The following is a 27,489-nucleotide window of genomic DNA, read 5'->3' as shown; positions in this document are numbered from 1 at the left end:
TATAGTTTATATAGGAAAATCCTGGTGATTGGTTCGCTTTAAGTATCCTTTGTAGACTTAAAGTTGTGTAAACCTCTACTGTATAGCTTCTAATGGCGGAAGGTTACTTTGGTCCTCATTGTAATATAGAGATTGGCTTGTTTACCAGGCTATGTTCTCACAATGAGTATTTGGTGAGTTTTTGATGTTGCAGATTTTCTGCACCTATTAGGTAAATTAAGTTAATTGTAATGTTTACATGAGTTCTTTTGATGCTGCCGTTTTTTTGTAAAGTTTTGTATTAAATAAAGCAGCTTTGTTATTTATACTTACTAGTATTTAGCTTTGAAAAATCTTTAATTATGCAGTCATGTGCTGATTAAATGTGTTTTTACCTGCTGATTTCTCAATGCAATTCTATGGGGAAAATCCACACATATAAATTAGCATACTCGTAAGATGCATTGACATGTTGTGGATTTTAAACATGCATCGCAGGACAGATTTTGCTGCCTAAAATAAAGCACAATGGGTATGAGATTTCTACATATCCCATCTACTTTGCTAGAACTGTTAGAAACTGGGTTTTTGACATAATTAAAATATTCAGCGCTGCGTACTGTAGTTGCTTCACACACAGTTATTGTAGATTTTAACACTGACAAGATGAATGAGCTAATGCCATACTGTTTGCTTAAAATTAGTTATGCAGGTACCTCCTGATGAAGCAGGCTGGCAGGTCTATACATCACCAGACATGTACTAACCAGGTTCTTTGGTTTTGATAATTGGACAGAAGTAAAGATTTTCAGCCAAAATGTCTGAATTTTAAGGACGATTGAATTAAACTTCATGAAACTTTTGCTTCAAAAAATACTCTGCACCATTCCACAAATTGCTGAAGATTACATCAGCCAGTGAGTAGGCGTATATAATGTCAGGCATGTCCATACAAGTTTCTGCATAGTACATTGCAGATATCACATTACTGTAGCAGCCAAACAGGGGAAACTATCACTGGCACTATAAAGAGTAGGAAAAGCAGTGTCTATTTTAGGGTGTTACAGACTAGAGATAGGAGGTCAGAGCGCACAGTTTATCATTACAGCACAGATTATATATAGTATACATTCTCTGTAAATAGTATAGATTTTCTGTATATAGTATAAATTGTTTATAATGTACATTGCATATGTCGCGGGCGGGGAGGAGGGTGTCAGCACACTATGCTCACCCCTTCTGCTTGGGTCCGGCGGCTGCTACTCAGTGGTGGCTCGAGCGGTGGGCCGGATCCCGGGGGCTTCTCGAGCGGCACTCCTCGCCCGTGAGTGAAAGGGGTTTGTTGGGTGTGGGAAATGTTTATTGTCCGTGACGCCACCCACGGTTGTGGTGATTTCACCACCGCTGCTCAGTACAGGGGTCCCGGGGATGGTGATGCGGAGCAGCCAGGTGTTGTGTTGCCCCTCCGTGGGTAGGGGTTGGTGATCCCGGGACCCGGTGATGGTTTGGGGGGTGCAGGGCCTGGTGGGCGCAGGGACGCGGGGGCAGCGCTGTGCCTTGCGGCACTGTGGTACTCACTCAGCCTGAGACGTGGACACAGTTTTACGGTAAACCAAACGGCTGGATAGACGTTCCCATGGACGGCTGCACTTGCTCTCCCGGTAGGTGACGGTGATGTCCCTCTTCCTTGCACCTTTGTGTACTTGTTGGTTGCGATGGGTCCCCACCGGTAACCCTCTCCCCGGCTTCAAGCTGGACCGGGGGAGCTCTACTCTTTGCCCGCATGCGCTGGCCCTAAGAAACGGGTGCCTTGGCGGTGGCGATGTCTCTTCTACACTGGCTGGGCTGTTGCCTTCAATCGGGACTTTGTTGTTGGGGGATCTACGTCCCCTTCACTGACGGATTCGGCAAATTATGGTGACTCCAAGCCTTGCCGGGGTCCGAGAGGCCCCTGCCCTGGTGCTGACTGTCCTTCGGAACACTGCTCCAGACCGCCGGGCACACAGCCTACGGGGTCCTTCCAGGAACTTCCAAACGGTCCCCCTCCAGACAGTCACCGCCGTTGCTGACCTTGCTGACCTGTCCTGCACACAGCTGGACCCTTCAGGCTTTCTTTCCTTCCTGTCACCTCACTTGCTTTCCTCCTTTTTCCACTTTTCTACTTTCACTTTCACTTCCTTAGCTCATCTTAGCTGTTTACTCCTTCACTCCCCTAGCTAGACTGCCTGGTTTCTCCCGCCTCCAGAGCTGTGACCTCCTCGGTGGGTGGAGCCAACCGCCTGGCCCACCCCCTGGTGTGAATCATCAGCCTCTGGAGGAAGGCAACAAGGATTTTTGGTTAGCTGTGGTGTTCCTACCTGGGATGTAAGGTGTGGTGGTGTGTGACCTGTGTCCCCTGGCTTGCCCAGGGCGACACATTCCCCCTTAGCAAAATGCAGACCGTCCGCGGGCTGCCGTCCAACACCGGTTTTATTTTTCTGAAAAAGATAACATAATGATATAACATATTTACATTTTTAATAATAACTCTTCCCAAGACGGGAGGCACATTTCTTTTAACGTTGCAAACGGTTTACGGTTACGGTTTCCGCTCTCTCCCAGCCAAGCAACCTGGCCCTGATGCTGCCCCTAAAACCCAGGCAGCACCCCTTGACCCACAGTCCAGCACACGGTACCCGAGCGGGATCTGTCCTTCCCTCCAGAGGGTAGCCACCGGTTCCTTTGGTGGCTGGGCCCCAGCCTGCTCTGCTCAGGGCCCTCCCTCCAACCTGCCTCTCCGGAGGCGGCATTGCGGAAAACGGTAACGGTAAACAACATATTTACAAGCCACTTAACGTTTGTGGTTGCCCTGCAAGTTCACGGGCTTGTCCATGGATAGTTCCCATGCCAAAAACTTTTTACGGTCCCCACGGGGACAACGGTGCCGGTTCCAGCCGGTTGCAAATCACGGTAAATCAGGTGAAACTTCAGTAATCATTTTCTTATCATTTTCTGTAAACTTTTCCAACTTTCAAACAAGCAAACCACTGACTTCTGGTCCCAACGGGGACAACTTTTAGGCGGAGGACCGCCGGCTTAGCAGTCCATCCTCAATCGCGGGGCTCTAGTGCCACCTTCACATGGTGCACCGCCGTGGACCCCGATGGTAGCTAGCTGCGGGTCATCTTCCTCCATATTCATGCGGGCATGCACATCCGCTCTACACCCCTCTCGGGCATCGATCTCCCTGCGCAGCTGCTGTTGCCGTCGCTCCCAGCCGGGAGCACTTTCTGTTTGCTCCGGTTCAGCGTGTGCGGGGGACGGGCCCAGCCAGAGTCCCTCCGTGTCGGCTACGACCGTCACCTTCAGTAATGAGGGACCCCGCTGTGACATGGCCTGCTCTGCCTCCTGGCAGCCGCATCCCCGCCGTGCCTCCGGTGCATCTTTGCTGACGGCTTCAGCCTTCGGCTTCTTCCATGGAAGCGGATCAGGGTGGTCACGAGCTTCTGCTGCAGGTCGGTCCGCCGGGGCGGATTGGCAGGGTACCGCTATCGTTGGTGGTGGTAGCGGGCCTAGTGGCGGGGCAGCAGCAGCTAACGCGGGTAGCGGGAGAGGCAGCAGGGTGAACGGGTGTAGGCCGGGCCCCTCAGCCGCAGCGGCCGATCCCTCGGGAATACAGGGACGTGGGTCTCTTACCCGTTCCTCCAAATCTTCCTCCACCTCGCATCTCCGCATAGCAGCCACCGCTTCCACAATGTCGGCCTCCCACTCCTCCAGGAGGAGCTGCATGCGGACCTGCAGACGGCTGCTTAGCTGGGCGGTCCGGACTTCCACCCACGCCGCCATGCCGGGCGCGGGGACCACGGTGTTGTTGGTCGGACTCAGCATCTTTAGCAGCGGCCTCTTCCAGGAACCAGTCAATGGCCGCAGGGTCCTGGCGTTCCTGCTTCTATATCTGCTTTCACATGCAGCCAGCCGCCATCGCGTCCCCCTTAGCTCTTTCCGGCCCCTCCTCTCTCAGGGCGGGGTTTTGGCCTTCGCGCCTCTACTGCTCGAGAAGACGCTCGAGCGGGAACTTTTCGCGCCAAAGATGGCGGCTTCTGAAAATTTTCTGCCGGATACCTCCGGCGGTAACAAGGCGCACCTCTACCAGACGGCAGAGCGGTAAGATCCTGTTCGTGACGCCAAGTTGTCGCGGGCGGGGAGGAGGGTGTCAGCACACTACGCTCACCCCTTCTGCTCGGGTCCGGCGGCTGCTGCTCAGTGGTGGCTCGAGCGGTGGGCCGGATCCCGGGGGCTTCTCGAGCGGCACTCCTCGCCCGTGAGTGAAAGGGGTTTGTTGGGTGTGGGAAATGTTTATTGTCCGTGACGCCACCCACGGTTGTGGTGATTTCACCACCGCTGCTCAGTACAGGGGTCCCGGGGATGGTGATGCGGAGCAGCCAGGTGTTGTGTTGCCCCTCCGTGGGTAGGGGTTGGTGATCCCGGGGCCCGGTGATGGTTTGGGGGGTGCAGGGCCTGGTGGGCGCAGGGACGCGGGGGCAGCGCTGTGCCTTGCGGCACTGTGGTACTCACTCAGCCTGAGACGTGGACACAGTTTTACGGTAAACCAAACGGCTGGATAGACGGTCCCACGGACGGCTGCACTTGCTCTCCCGGTAGGTGACGGTGATGTCCCTCTTCCTTGCACCTTTGTGTACTTGTTGGTTGCGATGGGTCCCCACCGGTAACCCGCTCCCTGGCTTCAAGCTGGACCGGGGGAGCTCTACTCTTTGCCCGCAGGCGCTGGCCCTAAGAAATGGGTGCCTTGGCGGTGGCGATGTCTCTTCTACACTGGCTGGGCTGTTGCCTTCAATCGGGACTTTGTTGTTGGGGGATCTACGTCCCCTTCACTGACGGATTCGGCAAATTATGGCGACTCCAAGCCTTGCCGGGGTCCGAGAGGCCCCTGCCCTGGTGCTGACTGTCCTTCGGAACACTGCTCCAGACCGCCGGGCACACAGCCTACGGGGTCATCCAGGAACTTCCAAACGGTCCCCCTCCAGACAGTCACCGCCGTTGCTGACCTTGCTGACCTGTCCTGCACACAGCTGGACCCTTCAGGCTTTCTTTCCTTCCTGTCACCTCACTTGCTTTCCTCCTTTTTCCACTTTTCTACTTTCACTTTCACTTCCTTAGCTCATCTTAGCTGTTTACTCCTTCACTCCCCTAGCTAGACTGCCTGGTTTCTCCCGCCTCCAGAGCTGTGACCTCCTCGGTGGGCGGAGCCTACCACCTGGCTCACCCCCTGGTGTGAATCATCAGCCTCTGGAGGAAGGCAACAAGGATTTTTGGTTAGCTGTGGTGTTCCTACCTGGGATGTAAGGTGTGGTGGTGTGTGACCTGTGTCCCCTGGCTTGCCCAGGGCGACACACATATGGTATAGATTGTCTGTATATACTATACAATTCCGGCCAAACATTTTCAGACTCACACAGATTATAGTTTTTACAAACATTTGCTGCTTTAATGTTTTTAGATCTTTTAGTCAGATATTTATGATATATATAATTATATAAGCATTTAATATATTTTTTATACTTTTATTGAGAAATACATCAAGTTTATACAAGGACTCAATATTTACAATATTGATCCTTATTTTTGAAATCTTCTGAAATTCGCCCTGGTATGCTGGATATCAGCTTCTGGGACAAATCCGAACTGATGACAACCTGATTTTGCATATTCAGTGCTTGTAGTTTATGACAACTTTTGTGTTTGTTTGTCAATACACTTTTTGAGGATTGACCAGAGGATTTTAATGGGATTGAGATTACATGAATTTCCTCGACATGGACCCCAAATTTCAATGTTTTGTTTACCAAGCCACATCATTTTTGTCGCATTGCATGGTCTTGATCAAGATGGAAAAAACATTGTTCTTCACAAATTATGCCTGGATTGTTACGATAAGTTGCTCTTAGAGGATGTTTAGATTCCATTATTTATTCATGACAGTGCTCTTATGCAAATTGAGTCCACTCTCTTGGATTAAAAGCAACCCCACACCTAAATGGTATCTTCATACTTTAATGTTTGCATGGCACAGGACTCATGGTAATGCCCAACTTGTTTTGTTTCTTATGTTTCTCTTCATTTTTTATGCTTTTTTTTTTGCACCATGATATTTTGGGGTATTTTTTTACTTTCCTACATTGCTAACTTTACGTATGTTTCTTGCAAACACATTATAAAAGGCTGGATTTACGAATGTAGATTTTGTGACAGGTTTCAGTGCATTTTCTTGAGCCAAAACTACATTTATATTTCTAGCCTATAAGAAGTCAGTGAGCAGTTTTACCTTTCAAAACTGCTGTCAACACTTTATGGATAATGGGCAGATCAGTGGAAACATATCTGGGGTGATGATTATACATTTCCAATAAACCCCTGTTTAGTATCACAGGGGCTAAGAAGATGGTTCCTTCATGTGCAGTCTTTTTTCAGTGACTTTTCTAGCACTAATTCAGCAACTTGCAAGACCAGCACCCCAACTATATACACTGCTCTCCTCTTCCTTTATACAGTCCATAGACAACATTTTTTTGTACACTTCTATCAAAGTAAATAAAAACCCACAATGGTCACTGAAATATCTTGAAACTGAGAAAAGTAATTTTCAATTTAAATTTTCTGAATATCAGCTAATGAAAATCAGACACTGCATTTGAAGTGTGGTTCAACAGACTAATTAAAAAAAAAAACTAATATAAAAGGCTCCGGACAAAAACGATGGAACCCCTGCAAAAGACTGATAATAGGTTTACAATAGTGACATGGTAAACTAAGGTACTGTATGTCCCGTAATTACCATCGCAAAGGTCTACAAACTTGTAATCAGTCATTTGTCTATTTAAAGAGTACAAAGTAGTTACTGTGCTATTTGGTATCACGATGTACCACATTAAATATGGATTAATTAAAGCTAAGGAAATATTTGTCTCAGGAGGTTAAAATAATAAAATTATAGACAAACATGTTAAAAGCTCTAAGAACATATCCAAACAGCTTGACAGTCTTTTGCTACAGTTGCACATATTATTCAGAAGTTTAAGGTTTATATGACTGTAGCCAACCTCTTGGACATAAGCTGGGTTCACACATAGCGACAGCGACAACGACGTTGCTGTTACGTCACCATTTTCTGTGACGCAACAGCGACCTTGTAAGTCACTGTTATGATCGCTGCTTAGCTGTCAAACACAGCAGAAGCAGCAGCAATCATAACGACGCGCGTCGCTGTGCTTCAAGTGCAGAGAGCAGAGAGCAGGGAGCCGCGCACACTGCTTAGCGCTGGCTCCCTGCTCTCCTAGCTACAGTGCACATCGGGTTAATTACCTGATGTGTACTGCAGCTACATGTGCAGAGAGCAGGGAGCAGCGCACACTGCTTAGCGCTGGCTCCCTGCTCTCCTAGCTACAGTACACATTGGGTTAATTACCCGATGTGTACTGCAGCTACATATGCAGAGAGCAGGGAGCCGTGCATACTGCTTAGCGCTGGCTCCCTGCTCTCCTAGCTACAGTACACATCGGGTTAATTACCCGATGTGTACTGCAGCTACATGTGCAGAGAGCAGGGAGCCGTGCACACTGCTTAGCGCTGGCTCCCTGCTCTCCTAGCTACAGTACACATCGGGTTAATTACCCGATGTGTACTGCAGCTACATGTGCAGAGAGCAGGGAGCCGGCACTGGCAGCGAGAGTGGCAGACGCTGGTAACGAAGGTAAATATTGGGTAACCAGGGAAAGGTCTTCCCTTGGTTACCCGATGTTTACCGTGGTTACAGCTTACCGCAGGCTGCCAGAAGCCGGCTACTGCTCCCTGCTGGCTTCATTTCGTCGCTCTCTCGCTGTCACACACAGCGATGTGTGCGTCACAGCGGGAGAGCGATGACCAAAAAATGAAGCTGGACATTCAGCAACGACCGGCGACCTAACAGCAGGGGCCAGGTCGTTGCTGGATGTCACACACAGCGACAGCGACTGGACGTCGCTGCAACGTCAAAGAAAATGGTGACACAGCAGCGACGTCGTTGTCGTCGTCGCTGTGTGTGACACCACCCATAGCCTCAAGAGATTAATTAATGACAATTTGAAGAGATGCATAATACGAATGGTAACAAAAGAGCTCAGAACAACTTACAAAGAGATTAGACATGAACACTGAGCTCAAGAAACATCAGGTTCAGATTTCACCATCCATCGCTGGCTTGGCCAAAGTGAATTTGATGGAAGCAAACCACTGTTGAAATCAAATCATAAAAAAATGAGACTGGAATTTGTTGAAATGTGTATTGACAAGCCACAAAGATTTTGGGAGAATGTCCTTTGGAAAGATGGTACAAAACTTGAGCTTTTAGAAAATTCACATTAACGCTATAATAATAAATGCAAAAATCAAGCAAAGAAAAGAACATTGTACCTTTAGTGAAACAGGGAGGAGGTTTGGTTGTGTCTAGGGGCTCTTATGCTGCATCTTGCACAGGATAGCTTTAATTTTGTACAGAGTTCAATTAAACCTTATGACTATCAGGGCATTCTGGAGTGAAATGTGCTGCCCTGTTTCAGAAAGCTTGGTCTGAGTCACAGGTCATGGATCCTCAAACAGGAAAATGACCCAAAAAAACACAAGTTAAAAACATCCAAGAATTGCTAAGAGCAAAATATTGGACTATTTTGAAGTGACCTTCTAAGAACTCTGATTTAAATCCTATTGAAGATGTGTAGAAGATGCTGAAACATGCAGGGTGGTGAAAGCACCTTTCACACCTGATACAAATAGAGTAATTGGATCTCAAGGATTCGGCCAAAATACTTGTGGTCGGATGCACAAGTTTCATTAAGAGTAATAGAAATCATTTGTTTGCAGTGATTGCCTCAAAGGTTCTGTAACAAAAAATAAGTTAAGGGTACCATAATTTCTTTTCAAGCCATTTTCATTAGTTTGGGGGGGGGTTAGTTTATTTTTCTATTAAACCACAATTCAAAAACAGCATCTGATTTTCATTACTTGATAAACAGTAAATTTAAATTGATCAGCCTCATCCGCCTGATGAACCTGTAGTACAGTAGAAACGCATTGAGGCCATCCTTTCTGAACAAATGCATCAATAAGGAAAGTTTTTTGTTTTTTCCTTTTTTTCACTGGTTTTACTTGTGATTATATTGCTCACCCTTTTGAAGTTCCATTTATGTCTTTGGTTGGGCACTGTGGCAAGTACCAGTTAAACCTAGCCAGTTTTTATGGACTTTTGTTTTTTTGTGATTCTATTTGGCTGTTTGCAGTGACTACACTCATTGTGGTGTTAGTTTTGGCTATTTTGGTTATTTAACTCCTGACAATTAAATCTCTATTTTGTGGATAACTTTTGGTACAGGCAGGTTCTAATTTCGGGACCCAGGGAGAGTCATCGGTGAGCCGTGGCACCAATTGCGTTTTTTAAGGTGCCGATCTCCACAGCAAGGTAGGGCTATCCCTTAGGAACATTCTTAGGGCCATGTAGTATTTGTATCTTGTATACGTTTACTATCAGTCCCCCTATATCAACTAGTTTCCTGTCTATTACCTTTTTTAATGGAGTTTTCATTGATATCTTCACTTATTGTGTTTTTTTAAAGCATATTTAATAAATTTGTAAGTTTTAGGATTTTTTTTTCTGTTAACCTTACTTTTGTCAGTTTGAAGTTATTTCAGTGACCATTGTGAGTTTTTCTTACTTTAACAGAAGGGTATCAACAATTTTATTCATGTCTATATGAGGTCAGCAGTTTTATGGGGTTCACAATGCTGATAGACTCTCTTTAACTGTAAATTTTAACAAAAAATGAAAGAAAACTAAACTGCCTATGTGACCTGTATTGTATTATTTTTTAATTCAAGGCATTATTAATGCGCACTTCATTTTTTTTCATTTATGTTATATAATATTTTAATCAGAATGTTGTTAGAAGGGATCTATTTATTTCCTTGACCATATAATGGATGCATTTTACAGATAAATTCACGCAATAGATTCACAAGTCAGACAAGGTCACCAGAGAGTTATGGTAAAATCATTCATGCCGCAATTTGCGGGTGAACGAATGGAGTCCTTGCTTATAGTGTGAGTTATAGCCTGAACTCAATGCATGTTTTCTTTTCACTTCAGCTACTTCATATATATATGATAAATAAAATATGAAAACCTTTGTAAATATAGTTTGTGGTTACAAATTTTCACATAAGTTTAATTTGTCATCAAAAATTGTATTTCATAGACTCTCTTTAACTATATGGAGCATATCAGCGGTAATAGGCATTAATTATCACCATGGAGCGATGTAATTAGAAATGCAGCTGTTTATTTATGAACTGATGTTTGCTGCAAATACATCATTGCAAACAAGTGCAGCTCCTATAATGTGTAAAATTAATCTTTGGCACATACCTGCTGATTAATACTGTGAGCAGCTGGATATTGGATTTATTGACTGAAACAAACAACGATCGAGGAATAAATTCATGCACAGGAAAATGTATCTTAACCTGCGGCAGAGGCATGATGAAGAATATGAGCTGGGGTGCACACAAATATTCTGATTGTGCTGTTTACTTGTTTACCTTTCATGATCTACTAAAATGTATACAGTATATCAATAAAGTTAGTACACCCCATCACATTTTTGTAAATATTGCATTATATATTTACATGGGGTAACACTGAAGATATAACACTTGATACAATGTAATGTAGTCAGTATACAGCTTGTATAACAGTGAAAATTTGTTGCATCCCCTAAATAATTCAAAACACAGCCATTAATGTCTAATTCACTGACAAAAAAGGTGAGTACACCCATAGGTGAAAAAGGTCACATTGTGTCAAAAGTGTCAATATTTTGTGCACCCACCTTTTTTTTCAAGCACTACCCTTAGCTCTTTTTGGCATGGAGTTCACTACAGCTTCACAGGAGCCACTAGAATTCAGTTCCACTCCTCTATGATATCACAGAGCTGGTGGATGTTAGAGACCTTGCGCTCCTCCACCTTTTGAGGATGCCCCACAGATGCTCAATAGGGTTTAGGTCTACAGACATGCTTAGCCAGTCCAGCACCCTTACCCTCAGTTTCTTAATAAGACAGTGCTTATTTTGGAGGTTATTTGGTTTTGCTATTATGTTAGAATACTGTCCTGTGACCCAGTTTCCGAAGGAAGGGGATCATGATATGATCAGTAGGTCACAGTACATGTTGGCATACATGGTTCCCTCAATGAACTGTAGCTCCCCACAGCTGGCAGCACTCATGCAGCCCCAAAATATGACATTCCCACCACCATGCTTGACTGTAGGCAGGGCGCACTTGTCTTTGTACTCTTCACCTGGTTGCTACCACACATGCTTGACAATCTGAGCCAAATAGGTTTATCTTTGTCTCAACAAACCACAAGAAATGATTCCAGTAATCCATATCCTTAATCTGCTTGTCTTCAGCAAACTGTTTGTGAGCATTCTTGGTATCATCATTAGAAGATGCTTCCTACTGGAATGACAGCCATGCAGACCAATTCGACGTAGTATGCAGTGTATTGTCTGAGTACTGACCTTCCCACCACTTTAACCTCAGCAGCAATGCTGGCAGCACTTATATGTCTATTTTGAAAAAATATGAATGTAACGCTGAGTATGTGCACTCAACTTCTTTGGTCCACTAAGACAAGTGGAACCTGTCTTGTTAAATGGCTGTATAGTCTTGGCCACCGTGCTGTAGCTCAGTTTCAGAGTGTTGGCAATATTCTGATAGCCTAGGTCAGCTTTATGCAGAGCAACAATTCTTTTCTTCTCATTCTCTGAGAATTATTTGCCATGAGGTGTCATGTTGAACTTCCAGTGAACAGTGTGACAGAGTATGTGAGCGATAACATCAAATGTAACACACCTGCTCCCCATTTATAGCTGAGACCTTGTAACACAATTGAGTCACATGACACCGGGGAGGGAAAATGTCTAATTGGGCACAATTTGGTCATTTTCACTTAGGAGTGTACTCATTTGTTGCCAGCGATTTATGTAGATTCTTGTCATGTCACTGCATTGTTACTCCTTTGTTCCTGGTATTTGAAAGATTTTTTTTCTTACTGTATACTACAAATTACAGCCTCATCTCACATTATCTAATAGCTCAGGGTTTATTAGGATGAATTCCAAGTGAAAAGTCACAGGTTCATATCAAGGAGCAGCCATAAAGAAGACTTCCCAAGAAAATAGAAATCAAATAAACCAGCTCATTTATAGTGGTCTCTCAGCCAAGAAAATTGCTAAACTGCATCATGTGAGGGACATGACAGTTGGAAGACTACAAAATGAAGTTCTTCCATCCATTCAAAAGCCAAGAGGCTGATGTCCAGGCAAAATATCAGTGCCAACAAGTTGGCTATTGGTTCTAACATGACAAACACGGCAGTAGAGGCGGCTCGTATGCTTCATAATAGTGATATCAAAGAGATTCATGCACGAACTGTGCGACACATGTTACACAAGTTTGGAATGGTGATAACAAAAAGGAGACAGCTGCACTCTGTAGTGCTGATATGTGTAGCAATAAATTGAGATACTTAACACACAAAATGGCAAGCACTTTGCGATGCATGTTACACAAGTTTGGAATGGTGGTGTCATGCTAGGTATGGGGAAGTACCAAGCAAATGGCCAAAAGGAAGGAAAACCTTGTGTCTAGGGAAAGGGAAGATGGTAACACCTGACCAAACCTGCTACTAGTCCCTGGGGTCCATCACCACCCTAGATAGATTCCGCACCTATGCGCCGAGCCGGATACCTGTCCCTAGGTATCCCTAGTGTTGGGCCCTAAATGGGGAACAGATGAGATGAGCGCTTTGAGAGAAACATTGAGAAGTCATCAATATATATGTTCTAGACAGCCACTCTAAGAAGCCATCAAATATGTGCAATACATAAGAATACAGATATCTGCATGTAGCTTCCTATGTAGTCACAGTAATGGAACCCAATAAGTGATGATCACTGTTGGTAAGAGACCATTTCTTTATTGATTGTGCAGAAATAAAATGTAGCATACTTTTCTATAAACAAAATATTTGATATATATATAATCTCTTATTTTCCTCTCTTTTATACATTTTATGCTTTTAAAGAGGACTATATGGAGGACGATGCAGTATGGGGTAAGCTTCTACTTAACTATCCAATACCAGTTGTATTTCTTAATGTCTTCACCATCCTCTGGAGTAATAGAGTCAATAACACCCTCTGCAGAATTAGAGACGTTAGAAAACATCATCTGATTTTAATGAGCATATAAACATCTGCTGCTAAGACACGTTCAGCTCATCCCATCATAAATGTCTTATTTACTGGAAACATGGCTACTTTCTTCTTAATGATGAGATCTGAGAACTGCGCTTCCAGATGTTTGCTTGAAATTGACTGGTAAATAAAGCGAAGGGACGATATAATCAACTTTGCATATCGATGTGGCAGATTTTATTTCTGCATTGGAAAAGTCCACATCTGTTATACAGAGACGTTCTCTGTCTAGAGATTAGAACCAGATTGTTATCTATGAAACACATAACCTCGCATATTCCATTATTCTGGCTTGGACATGTGGTTACAGGCCGGACATATGGTTTTTCATAGTGCAGTGTGGCGCCCCTGACCTGGTCAGGCACCACTGAGTACTGCACCCATGCTGGGGACAGTACAACACAGGTAATCCAGAAGGCTGACCGAGGTGTGACTACACAGGCGCATAGTGATCAGGTCTCACACATGTACCTTTGAGAGGACCCCTGGGGATCCCAGGAGGGGGCGAAGCCTCCACCTCCACCCGAGGGGTGGAGGGGGCGAAGCCTCCATCTCCACTCAAGGGGTGTGGTAGAGAGCCTGGTTGCTAGGTGGCGTAGGCAGGCACAAAAGGGAAAAGAGGAAGGAGGAGGAGGGGGGCAGTCTGAAGCAGAGTGTGGAGGAGTGAGGAGCATGGAAGTGGAGCTCAGACAGGAGCAGCAGTGCAGGTCCCACGAGTGAGCCGGTTTAGTGTGCAGCTCAGGGAAAGCAGACGTGAGGAGCAGACCCTGGAGCTGTGGCAGTCTAACAGCGTCCGCGCAGTGACTACCGACGGGGGAGAACGGTCACCTGGGAGTGCTGCCCGAAATCCACACACAGCTAAAGAGAGAGCAACGGAGTGGAAAGTAAGGAGACTGTCAGGGAGAACCAGGCCCAAACGGGTAGCAGGTCCCAGTGCAGGGATAGATTCACCTTTCCTTTGCCAAACCTGCATGAGGGGGCACTTTACACCCCCAAGACAACACCACAGAGTCCGCAGCCACGTAGCCAAAGTTAGGGCTCATAGCTCACAGGAGGCAAGCAGCCGGAGTGATCTGGTCCAGGCTACAAGCAAACGGGCCAAAAAGAAGGGGAGAGAGGCACCAGCAACTTCCCTGGGCGACCCCAGCAGGGCTTCAAGCAGGGGTTACCCCAAAACGGAAAGGGCTAAGGAAGGCGAGTCGGTAGCCACCCTCATCAGTCAGCCTAAAGGACACCTGGTTCCAGCCTGGTTCATCCCAGCTACGCCCGGGTTACTCACCCTGCCACCATCAGTGAGTAAAACCCCTGAAAGACATCCTGCTTGTGCGTGTGAGTCATTCTGCGACTTGTAGTTCCACACACTTACACAGGGCCCTGGGGCTTGCCTCACTCTCAGGAGGCTATTACAACTGACTGCACCCACCATCAGCCCCAGGCGTCCCTTAATCTGCAGTGGCGGTCCCCACTGACCGCAATTCTGAGAGTGGCGTCACGACAATCCTAGATAGAAGATTTCCTACCTGTGACAGGATCCAGCTGCGTGGAGTCCCTGAAGGTAATGCACCGACACAATACTTGCGGGGCTTCACATCTGGCGTCACGAACAGGATAAGGACTAGACCTGTCCAGACAGGTGACCATGTGCCTGGGCGGTCCGCTTGGAAAATTGGAAGCGCCGCCATATTGCCACCATGAAAAGCGCGCTGAAAAACAACAGCAGCCCGCGCTGGGAGAAGTTACCGCCCACGAAGAGGTGTGGCTACCCAGAGATCCCCTGCAGAGTCCTGACCTCGCAAGTGATGAGAGCGGAGGCGTTCAGAGACGTCGGGACAGAAAGGGAGCCATAAGCCTGCTGCTGGGAAAGGAGTTGCAGGAAGTGAAGGAATTGGCACTTCGGCTGCAAGAAGAAGTCAGAAGTCTGCTGCTGAGAGAAGACCTGGAGAGCAGCGACGACGCGGTGAAGATGGCGTCTGAAGATAGGAGCCCAGAGCCGGGTTCCGCTGCCTGGTGGGCCCGGGAGCTTGCCCAGTTCAGTGACCGACTGGAGGCGAGGATCGTGCAGCAGATCAGAGAGGGACGCACGGAGCTTCTGGAGATGGCTGCAGCGGTTCAGGCCTACGAGGGGAGAGCCACGCGACGAGTGCCAGACCGAGCGGCGACGACTCAGACCCCGATGATGCCACCGATGGGTGAGTCCAGTGTTGCCCCTGCCAGCGCGAGTGCCCCGACCCCTGCTGCCACGCCCGCGGTCCCTGAAGAGGCGCCCGGCGCGGCGACGCTAAATCAGGCCGCAGCCACGCCAGGTGCGGCCCGCCAAGCCCAGGCCGCCGCAACGATGCCCTGCCCGGCCCGCAAAGATCCGGCTGCCGCCGCGACCCTCATCCACGCCGCAGGTGTGACGCTGACCCAGGCCGCCGCCATGCTAGGCCCGGCCCGCCAAGACCCCACCGCAGCAGCGACGCTCGTCCGCGCCGCAAGTGAGGTGCTGAACCAGGCCGCAGCCACGTCAGGTGCGGCCCGCCAAGCCCAGATCGCTGCAGCGACGCCCAGCCCAGCCTGCACAGATCCCATCGCAGCTGCGACGCCAATTCAGGCCGCCGCAGCGAGGCCCTGCCCGGCCCGCCAAGAACCGGCCACAGTAGCGATGCCCGCTAAGACTCCAGCTGCGACCCTGATTGAGACTGCGACAGCGACGCTGATCCAGGCCGCCGCCATGCCAGGCGCGGCCCGCCAAGACCAGGCCGCCGCCATGTCAGGCGCGGCCCGCCAAGACAAGACTGTACCACTGTTTACCCCGGCCTGCAAGGCCAGAGCAGACACCGCTCCCCAGTCTAAGGAAGTCCCTGCTAGGAAGTCCCTGCTAGGGGAGGACCCCGAATACTGGAAGCTGAAGGCTGACCTAGAGGCCCAGTTCCCACAGGAGATGGTGGACCGGTATCTGCTCCTCCGCACACCCCCAGGAAGACTCCGGCAATATCCACGCCAAAAAGTCCACTGCCCTGGCCGGCTGATGAACACCCATCCCCAGCGCTGCCACAACAGGAGTGCTCAGAAGAACTAAGGGGGAGAGGAGGACAGAAGGCTGAGGAGCTGACCCCGGAGCCATCAGCAGGGGATCCATGCCCAGAGCCAGAGATGTTGCCATATTCCCGCTGGGATGAAGAGAGCCCGACACCCTCCACTGAGGAAGATTTGTCCAGAAACCTCACCTGGGAGCCTGCAAGCAGTGAAGTAGCAACCCAGCAGAATCCAGCCCGCAAGACACGGCGCCGCAGCAGAACAAAGTTTTCCCCTGCACAGCAATCTCCGAATAGGAAGGATGAAGTAACAGCCAGAGACTTGGAAGAGAAACGGTCTTTAAGGAGAGCCAAATCCCAGGTCAGAGGCCCACTTTGTCGTGGAGTAGTGGAAGACTTTAGTTTAAAATCAGGATATGGCTTTATAGTTGTACCTGGAATGAAAGAAGGCATCTTTGTGAACAGAAGGGATGTTAGAGCACATTTACCCAGAGGACATCCAGGAAGAAATCTACAGATGGGAGACTCAGTGGAATTCACCATGCACCAAGGAGAACGCGGATGGTACGCACTGGATGTTACACCATGTCCCAGAAGTCCCTACAGTAATCCTGCAAAAGAAACAGACACAGAAAAAGAAACAGACACAGAAGAAGAGGAAAGAAAAGACAAAGAACCCATTGATGAGACCACTACAGATGATGACAGAGATGGAGAAAGCAACAGGTGCCGCAGCCCTACAGGCCCAAGCCCTGGTGAGGAGGAATCTGTGTAAAGCATGTAAAGTAAAGTAAAGTACAGAAGTTAAAGTTTGAAGTTTTGCAACGTTTACATGTTCAAGAAATGTGCCCACATGAACTAATGTGAGAAACCCATGAACCTTAGGGCTATGAACTGGCTATAGCCACAAACTCTCGCAGTGTTTATAGTTACCCCAGAGGTACCACCACCAGAGCCAGCCTGTTTAGGGGCCTGGCTCGCCTGCAACCAGGGAGCACGCCTGTTTATGGGGCCTGGCTCTCCACCACAAAGAGGGTACCTGGTCAGCACCAACTGTGGAGGCCGCCTCTGCATCCTGCCAGAAGAGAATGAAGGCGCGGCTCCATCAGGCCAGGTATACCCTGAAAACCACCAGACCATGAAAGCCGCCTCTACATCCTGCCAGAAGTGGCTGAAGGCGCGGCCAACGGGAGAGGCAGATGGTTACCAAAAGAAACCGGTGACCTGCCGCCTGAGAGTGTTTAGGGTGGGTTAACGGACTTGTGGGTGGAGGGTGGTGATGTATGGTACCTGGTGGTTTTAAAACGTTTTACCATGTTTTACTGTTTTATGCATTTTAAAATGTTGTCTTGCAGCCCGAGGACGTGCTGGTGATAACTAAGGGGGAATGTGGCGCCCCTGACCTGGTCAGGCACCACTGAGTACTGCACCCATGCTGGGGACAGTACAACACAGGTAATCCAGAAGGCTGACCGAGGTGTGACTACACAGGCGCATAGTGATCAGGTCTCACACATGTACCTTTGAGAGGACCCCTGGGGATCCCAGGAGGGGGCGAAGCCTCCACCTCCACCCGAGGGGTGGAGGGGGCGAAGCCTCCATCTCCACTCAAGGGGTGTGGTAGAGAGCCTGGTTGCTAGGTGGCGTAGGCAGGCACAAAAGGGAAAAGAGGAAGGAGGAGGAGGGGGGCAGTCTGAAGCAGAGTGTGGAGGAGTGAGGAGCATGGAAGTGGAGCTCAGACAGGAGCAGCAGTGCAGGTCCCACGAGTGAGCCGGTTTAGTGTGCAGCTCAGGGAAAGCAGACGTGAGGAGCAGACCCTGGAGCTGTGGCAGTCTAACAGCGTCCGCGCAGTGACTACCGACGGGGGAGAACGGTCACCTGGGAGTGCTGCCCGAAATCCACACACAGCTAAAGAGAGAGCAACGGAGTGGAAAGTAAGGAGACTGTCAGGGAGAACCAGGCCCAAACGGGTAGCAGGTCCCAGTGCAGGGATAGATTCACCTTTCCTTTGCCAAACCTGCATGAGGGGGCACTTTACACCCCCAAGACAACACCACAGAGTCCGCAGCCACGTAGCCAAAGTTAGGGCCCATAGCTCACAGGAGGCAAGCAGCCGGAGTGATCTGGTCCAGGCTACAAGCAAACGGGCCAAAAAGAAGGGGAGAGAGGCACCAGCAACTTCCCTGGGCGACCCCAGCAGGGCTTCAAGCAGGGGTTACCCCAAAACGGAAAGGGCTAAGGAAGGCGAGTCGGTAGCCACCCTCATCAGTCAGCCTAAAGGACACCTGGTTCCAGCCTGGTTCATCCCAGCTACGCCCGGGTTACTCACCCTGCCACCATCAGTGAGTAAAACCCCTGAAAGACATCCTGCTTGTGCGTGTGAGTCATTCTGCGACTTGTAGTTCCACACACTTACACAGGGCCCTGGGGCTTGCCTCACTCTCAGGAGGCTATTACAACTGACTGCACCCACCATCAGCCCCAGGCGTCCCTTAATCTGCAGTGGCGGTCCCCACTGACCGCAATTCTGAGAGTGGCGTCACGACAATCCTAGATAGAAGATTTCCTACCTGTGACAGGATCCAGCTGCGTGGAGTCCCTGAAGGTAATGCACCGACACAATACTTGCGGGGCTTCACAGCAGCAATGGGCTCACAGGATGTATGAAATAGAGCCAGTCTAGACAATTTCCACTGGGTACTTCCTTGAATGGGAAGTTCTCTTTTACCTTGCAAATATTAATCTGTAGGGTTGTTTATAATTCTTTCTGTTATACAGTATAATATTACACAAATTACTACCTGGTGTACAACAAAGTGACCAGGGTTTTCCATATCATGCAAACATTTTGACAATGTAGTGCACCAAAACTGGTGCAGATGAAAATCAAAGTAGATGTCCATAAAAAGCAATTCAGATGCTGCTTTTATGTTTAATGGGGCTTCTGGTAAATTAAATCTGATTGCTTGCCAATGGCAACTGCTTAATTTTTCTCTTGCACAAGTTTGATACCTCTCCCTCATTATGTAGACCAGGAGAGGGATTCAAATTTTGTAACAACGAGTTCTCTCTTTGTGTTAGGAAGCCACAACAATTAAAAAAAACATGGCCATTTGAATACCACACCCCTTTTTCACGCACATTTTACTCCACCACAAAATACAAGTAATGGCAACTAAAAGCAAAAGCACTTTACCCTTCTTACATCTTATTGCCTCCTGTCCAGTGCATGTTGTTCCAATCATAGTCAGTCACTGCTTAATATGGTGAATAAAGAGTTTACTGCAAGTTATACTAAAAGAACCCTACTCAAATTAGAAAGGATAATCTCCTACCCATCTGTCACCTCAACGGACTGCTCCACCTAATCTTTAGCCTCAGCAGCCTTAGGCCAAATATGCATGAAGTATCATCACATCATTACCAGACCACACATTACCACCACATAGTGATAGAATACTACCACATATAAAAGAGAGATACCATTACACCAAAACCAGACCACATATTACCACTAGTAATGGGCAAACCACCAATGTTTGTGCTCGGGAGACTTGCCCAAGCTTTTTGTAAAGTTTGAATTCCGGTTCTGAGATAATGCGTACTTGCGTCCGAGGCCCGAACTTGGACTTTACAGCTATGGGATGGGGCTGGAGGGTCTGTAAAATAAAGAATATGGTTAATAATAAACATTGTTATTATACTTACCACTCCTGTGATGCGTCCTGCAGACTTTATCTCCCAGCCGCTTCTTCTTCCGAGTCCGATCTTTAACTTCCGGTGGTGTTCACTGCACTGCTCATCACTCGGCAGTCTTCGGCTGTTTTCGGCCATTTTCACAGTGACGTCAGGGTTCACCCGAATTCATGAGCCATGGACTCGATTGAACTTTGACTGTCACTGTGCGAGTCTCGCATTGGTATCACCCAGCACGGCGCACATTCTCCTTACAGGAGCAGGTCGGCTGCATGTATTTCCATGCAGCTAAGGCACTCCTGTCAGCAGAGTGTGCGCCATGCTGGGTGATACTAATGTGAGACTCAGAAGAGTCATATGCAAGTGGAATCATACCCTCAGTATGTGTCTATACAGAGTGATGAAGCAGAGCTGACATTATTCTACCTGTGCACTATATTGGACAAAGGATTTTTTTATAATAAACATGGAGTCTCTAAATGTTTTTTTGTTTTATTTCTAATAAAAACATTTTTCTATGAGTTGTGCTTTTCTTTTTACTGTTTACTATAAATTCATGGTGGCCATGTCTATTTTGGCGTGACACCATGAATTTCTGGCTTAGTACCAGCTGAGAATACAAAGCTGGTATTAACCCCTTTATTACCCAGCATGCCATCCCCATGAGAGCCACTGGACAAGCCGGGTAAAGGACCAGGAAATGGCGCTAAGAAACAATGCACCATTTCCAGGGGCAGCTACGGGCTGCTGATAATCCCAGCCCCCAGGTGCCTGGTTTTACCTGACTAGCAATCAAAATATGGTGGGAGCCCACACATTATTTTTTTAATTATTTTTTTAAATAATTAAAAAAAAATGAATGGGCTTACCTGTATTTTGATTGCCAGCCAAGGTAAAGCCAGGCAGATGGGGGTGGCAGCCCGTAGCCGTCCACTTTATCTGTGCTGAGAATTAAAAATACCACGGAGTGCTTCATCATTTTTTTAATAATTTATTTATTTTTACACCACTATACGTGTGAGGGACCCAACAGCCAATCACAGACGCTGTCACGCAGAATGGGTGTCTGTAATGGGCTGTTAGAGTAACCTGGAATCTGCCAATATATTCTAGATGCTAGAATATATGGGCTGGTTTCAGGTTATTCCAACATCCAGTCACAGACGCCCACTCTTTTACAGCATCTGTGATTGTCTGTTATTTTAACAGTGAAATAAAACAACAACACAGAGAAAAACATTTTTATTAGAAATAAAGCATAAGAAATTTAGGACTTCATTACCCTATTACTCCTATTACCCAAAAAAACACCTCCGACGTAGTCCAGAGGCAGGCAAGCATCGTCAGCTCTGCTACATCTGTGCGAGAAGACAAACACAGGTCTGCTCACACAGACTCAGCTGAGAGCTGTCAGAGCCTTCACTCGAATGCACAGCTGAGGCTTCCGTATGACTCCTATGAGTCTCGCATCGTTATCACCCAGCATGCGCACACTCTCCTGACAGGAGCACCTCAGTTACATGGAAATATATGCAGCCAACCTGCACCTGTAAGGAGAGTGTACGCCATGCCAGTTGATACCGATGCGAGACTCGCACAGTGACAGTCAAAGTTCAATCAAGTCCATGGCTCATGGAGTCGGATGAACCCTGATGTCACCGCGAACATGGCCAAAAAAAAGCCGAAAACTGCCGAGTGATGAGCAGTGCAGTGAATACCACCGGAAGTTAATGATCGGACCCGGAAGCAGAAGTAGCCGGAAGACAACGGCTGAGTGGGTCTGCAGGACGCGTCACGGGACCAGTAAGTATAATCGTATTGTTTTTTACTAATGTGCTTTTGTTTTTACAGCCCCCGGACCAGAACTGGACCCGAACTGTAACACAAGCTTCCCAGGAAAAGTCATGTTCGGGATCATGTGCACGAACACTATGTGTTCGGTACGGACCCCGAACTTTACAGTTCGGGTTCACCCATCACTGATTACCACCACATAGTGACAGAATACAACATACAAGGGACAAATATCACCACACCATGGCCGGACCACATATTACCACCACATAGTAACCAAAAACTAAAATTCTGATCATTAATAAAAACCACAATACTAATAGCACTGATATCAGCACTAGTGATTTTATACACAGAAACTCAGTATACAGTGTATAGTGTACAGGTAACACAGTGATCACAAGCAAAATTATACACAGAAGACCTGTATGTAGGATCAGTTTACAGGCAATACAGTGATCACAGGTGACATTATACACAGGAACTCTGTTTATAGTTTTAGGGTTCAGGTAATACATGGATAATGGGTGACATAATACAGAGATCTCTGTATATAGTGTAAGTGTACAGGTTATACAGTGGTCACATTATACACAGGAGCTCTTTATATACAATATCGTATATATTGTAAGCGTACAGGTAATATTGTTGATCTCCCTCATCTTCATCTGGCGCAGACTGCTATCACTTGTTCCAGCTATGACTCATTTTTGCAGAAAGTGAAAATAAAGTCTTCTGTAGGTTAAAGTTTCTAGAGCACATTGCCTAGTTTTTCCCTAATTTCTACAGTGCAGTAGATGAGGAAAAAGTGACATAGTGCACAATAACGAGATCTCTCTTTTTTTTCCCCCTCATTAACCCCTTCACCCCTGGTGAGTTTCCATTTTTTGTTTTCGGTTTTGCTCCCCTTCTTCTGAGAGCCATAACTTTTTTAGTTGTTCATCAATCTTGCCATATGAGGGATAATTGTTTTGTGGGATGAGTTGTACTTTTGAATGAAGCCATTAGTTTTACCATATAGTGTACTGGAAAACGGAAAAAAAAATTCCAAGTGCAGTGAAATTGTAAAAAAGAGCAATTGCATGATTGTTGGGGGATATTTTATTCACCGTGTTCACTATATGGTAAAAATTGATTTGTTGGAGTGATGTCTCAGATCGGTATGCGTTTGTAGATACAAAACCAAACATGTATACTTTTACTTTTATCTAAGGGATAAAAATAAATTCAGACATTTGTCTATAAAAAAGAGTAGCGTTTTGGGTGCCATTTTCTGAGTCCTATAGTGTTCTCATTTTCAGTATCTAGGGCTCATTGATGGCTTACGTTTTGCATTTTGTTCTGACATTTGTAATTATTGAATTTTTGTGTGGATGCTACATTTTGGTCGCCTATTATTGCATTTTTAAAAACATTTGCAGTGACCAAAAAACGTAATTTTGACATTTGGAATTTTTTTCTCAACACACCATGTACCGATCAGATTGATATTATATTTTGATAGATCGGACATATCTGAATGCGGCAAGACCAAATATGTGTATATTTTTTTTAACTGTTCTATTTTCAATATGGGGGTAATTTGAACTTTAAGGTTTTTTTAATTTTGACATATTTAAAAACTTTTTTTACATTATTTATTTATTTTACTAGTCCCCCTAGGGTTACTTTATAGATCCACTGTCTGATCGCTTACGCATTTCTCTTTATCAGAGCTGCACAGCTCTGATCAGCAAATATGTACTGTTCCTTTAAGAGCCACCACTCTGTCAGCTCTTAGAGGAAGCACGTCATGGTTGCGTCAGGGGTCATTACACGACAACCGATGATGATGGGAAACAGCGAGATCTCCACCTCACCCATTTAAATCGCACTGCCACATTTTGACAACGAGAACTAAGTAGCAAGCAGGCTCAGGTGGATTGCGGATCAAACCGCGACTGTTAGCCCCACATGTCTGCCGACGTGTGGGGATCACCGCCAGCTCACTGCAGCAGCCAGCGGTGATTACCGCGATGACCGAAGATGTACCAGGACATCATCGGTTGTTTAACAACAGTATTCTCAGAAGTAAAAATTTGTACAGCAGCCACTTTCTGTACTTATATATATATATATATATATATATATATATATATATATATATGGCTCTGATTTTATATCTGTGTTCATCATCTAATGAGAGACCTGCTGCTTTGGCTGAATCCTCTAAAATATGTTCCATTCAAAGAAAACATAGTTCCATAGTTCAACTCATCATAAAACATTTTCACTTATTTTACATCATTCCTTAGAAACAATGATCCTCTTTTTTTAAAAGACCGTCTGAAATAATATCTGTATTTGATGTCCATGGCAACCAAACTTAGACTAACTTACATTTTTAACCATTTAGGGATATAGCCAATTTTCATTTTTGTGTTTTCATTTTTTTCCTCTTCTTTTTCAAATAGCAAAAACATTTTTAATTTTCAGTCGACATAGATATATGAGGGTTTGTTTTGGAGGGGATAACTGGCAACTGTGAGTAACAGAGTTCATTTTACCATATAGAGGAGGAAAAAATTAAGGTGGGTTGAAATTGTTAAAAATGGCAATTCCATTGTGGTTTGTGGCTTATTTCTACAGCATAAAATGTGTCATAAAATTGACCTAGGTCAGTCATGGCGAACCTTTCACAGGCCGAGTACCCAAACTGTAACCCTAAACCCAATTTTTTTTCCGAAGTGCCAAACAATCCTATTATGTAAATAATTTATTGTAACCTTACCTTTGCAGTTTTCTCTTCAGCAGAGGGCATCACGCTCTTGCATGCTTACCACACATTGAAGCTGAGCCACTGCCACTGCCCTTTCCAGACACAGCAGTTGGATTGATCTCTCTGGAAAAAATTGCAGCATATTAGACAGATTTTAGCATGAAATGCAATCAGATTTGACCCTGTAATCCACATCTACATTTCAAAGTCTGAATATCTCGAAATCCCATAAAGACGTACGAGTTGCTACCTTCCCTTTCATTGTGTAGTTATGTCCCCCTTCCTGGTAAACATGTCCCCCATCCTGATATATATTTCCTACATTCTGGTATATTTGTCCCCATCATGGCCGGCCCCATCCTGGTAAATGCACCCCATCCCAGCATATTCATCATCCTAGTAAATATTCCTCATCCTGGTAAATATTCCTTATCCTGGTAAATGTTCCCCCATCCTGGTAAATGTTCCCCCATCCCGGCATGTATCTCACCCTGGTAAACGTACCCCATTCCTGTTAAATGTTCCCCCATCCTGGTAAATGTATCCCCATCCAGGTAAATGTCCAGCTTCCTAGCATGTTCCCGCAACCCAAAAAATGTCTCCTTTCCTGACATGTCCCTCTTCCTGGTAAATGTTCCCCATCCCAACACATTCTCCCCTCCTGGTAAATATTCGCCATCCTGATAAGTTCCCCCATCATAGTAAATGTTCCCCATCCCGACATTTTTCCCCATCCTGGTAAATGTACCCCATCCTGACATATTCCCCCATCCTAGTAATGGTCCCCATCCTGACATGTTCCCCAGCCTGGTAAATGTACCCCATCCCAACAAGTTTCCCGATCCCAATATGTTCCCCCATCCTGGTAAATGTTCCCCTTCCTGGTAAATGTACCCCATCCTGGCATGTTTTCCCCATCCTGGCATGCATGTTTTCCCCATCCTGGCATGTATGGTTTCCCCATCCTGGCATGCATGTTTCCCCATCCTGGCATTTATGTTTTTCCCATCATGGCATGCATGTTTCCTCCATCCTGGCATGCATGTTTTCCCATCCTGGCATGCATGTTTTCTCCATCATGGCATGCATATTTCCCCATCCTGGCATGTATGTGTTCCCCATCCTGGCATGCATCTTTCCCCATCATGGCATGCATGTTTTCCCCATCCTGGCATATATGTTTCCCCATCCTGGCATTCATGTATGTTTCCCCATCCTGGCATGCATGTATGTTTCCCCATGCTGGCAATGCCCCCCCCCATCCCCACCTTGGCACAGCAGCACACAAGTTAGAAAAAAAAAAAACACAACAGACAACAACTCACCTTCCAGCACACGCTCCACCTCTGCGTGCCGCTGGGTCCCGTGCGGCCAGAAAACGTCATTATGCCGGCGCCGCTTACTGACGCTCCTCCGTCTCCTAGGCAACAGACCTGCGGCCTAGGAGAGGAGGAGTGTCAGAGGGAGGAGAAATATCCCTCTGCTCTAACACAACTTTCAACTGCCGGCGCGACCGCGCCAGCAGTTCAATACAGCAGAATCAGGCGACAGCGCGCTGCCGACAGGAAGGGCTCTACGTGTCCCAGCTGGCACGCATACCATAGGTTCGCCATCACTGACCTAGGTTCAGTATGATTATGTTGATACCATTTTCTATAGTGTTTTTTTCTATTATTTTAATAGCTTAAAAAAGTTCTGAATGTTGTTAGAAAAAATGTGTTTGTGCCAATATTTTTAAAGACCGATAACTTTTTTATTTTTGCATTAATGGGGATGTGTTAAAACTTGCTTATTGTGTGGTAAGCTAGTGTTTTCATATAAACTTTTTTGTGGCATATACAATGTTCTCTTCTTATTGCATTCGTATATGGTATGGCAAGGCCGAAATAATGCAGGTTTCAATTTTTTTACATAATGGGTTAATTAATTGTATTTATTATTTTAATTTTGATAACTATGACTTTTATAAAGGTAGAAAAATTTTTTTTTTTTAATTGGTGAAAACTGGTTACATTTTTTTATGGGGGGGTTGTAATATATTTATAAAAACTTTCTTTTTTAACTTTCAATTGTTTTTTCAACTACCATAGGAGACCTGAATCTGCAATCATTAGTACTAAATAAATTAATATACTGCTGCTTATAGTAAAAATAAGTCTGACATGATTCCCAGCACATGGCTGCACATCACAGGAGAAATGCCATAACAGGCAATAGCTGTCAGAACAAACCCATCAGCTCCCTGCATTCATGAAGTGGGGAGCGAGTGGCCACTTGAGAGAATGCTCAGGCTGGATTATAGAGATAAAAGTGGTTGTCCATTACCCTAACTCAGTTACCAGTTTTGTGGCACAGAAATAGGTGCAGGAAGGAGGGGTTTGGGTTCATGCAGAACTGGGACAACTTCTCTGTCAGTTACAGACTCTACGGTGTGATGAGAAGTTGAAAAAGATTTGTTTAGCTTAGAAAAAAAGACATGAGCAAAAACATGTCTGCTCTCTGCAGGCTCTGGGAATCATTGACAGCTGAATGGGACCTAGCTGTGATCAAGTGATGTCACTCTGTTCACTGGAGGTCACATCCAGATTCTCAAAGTTTGACCTCTGGTGACATGACTGTCGAACTGCAGGACATGTATGTGTAACTATCCTGCTCTTACTGCCATTTAACTTTTATTTGTAGCCCATGTCATTTTTTACACTGATTTCCCTGGTCAATCACAGCTGCGATGGCTCCGGGAGCGCCCACAGCTTCAAAGCTTGCTGATTGGCTGCTGTGCAACCTTTCAACAAGCTTTATTCAGGTGAAAATTCCAAACAGGAACCGGATATAGAGTAAAAAGTCTGTGTTCGGGGTTCAGTACCAGACACAAGGTATCCGGTACAGACCACAAACTTTA

The 27,489-nt window shown here is 46.2% G+C and overlaps 1 protein-coding gene across 2 annotated transcripts in view; it reads left to right on the top strand.

The window, feature by feature from the left end:
• GPC6 (glypican 6) overlaps positions 1-27,489 on the top strand; it is a 1,296,759-nt gene that overhangs the window by 1,172,860 nt on the left and 96,410 nt on the right. The window contains exon 7 of one of the 2 annotated variants that reach the window (XM_075336759.1): positions 13,154-13,183. The exons of the other annotated variant lie outside the window; for it this stretch is intronic. Within the exon in view, the coding sequence (XP_075192874.1) occupies positions 13,154-13,183 (30 nt within the window). The remainder of the gene's footprint in view (positions 1-13,153; positions 13,184-27,489) is intronic. 2 annotated transcript variants of the gene reach the window in all.

The sequence above is a fragment of the Anomaloglossus baeobatrachus genome, chromosome 2 (genome assembly GCF_048569485.1).
Source record: "Anomaloglossus baeobatrachus isolate aAnoBae1 chromosome 2, aAnoBae1.hap1, whole genome shotgun sequence".
Lineage (NCBI taxonomy): Eukaryota > Metazoa > Chordata > Amphibia > Anura > Aromobatidae > Anomaloglossus > Anomaloglossus baeobatrachus.
Note: the sequence above shows the minus strand (reverse complement) of the source record. Positions and strands in the feature narration are given on the sequence as shown.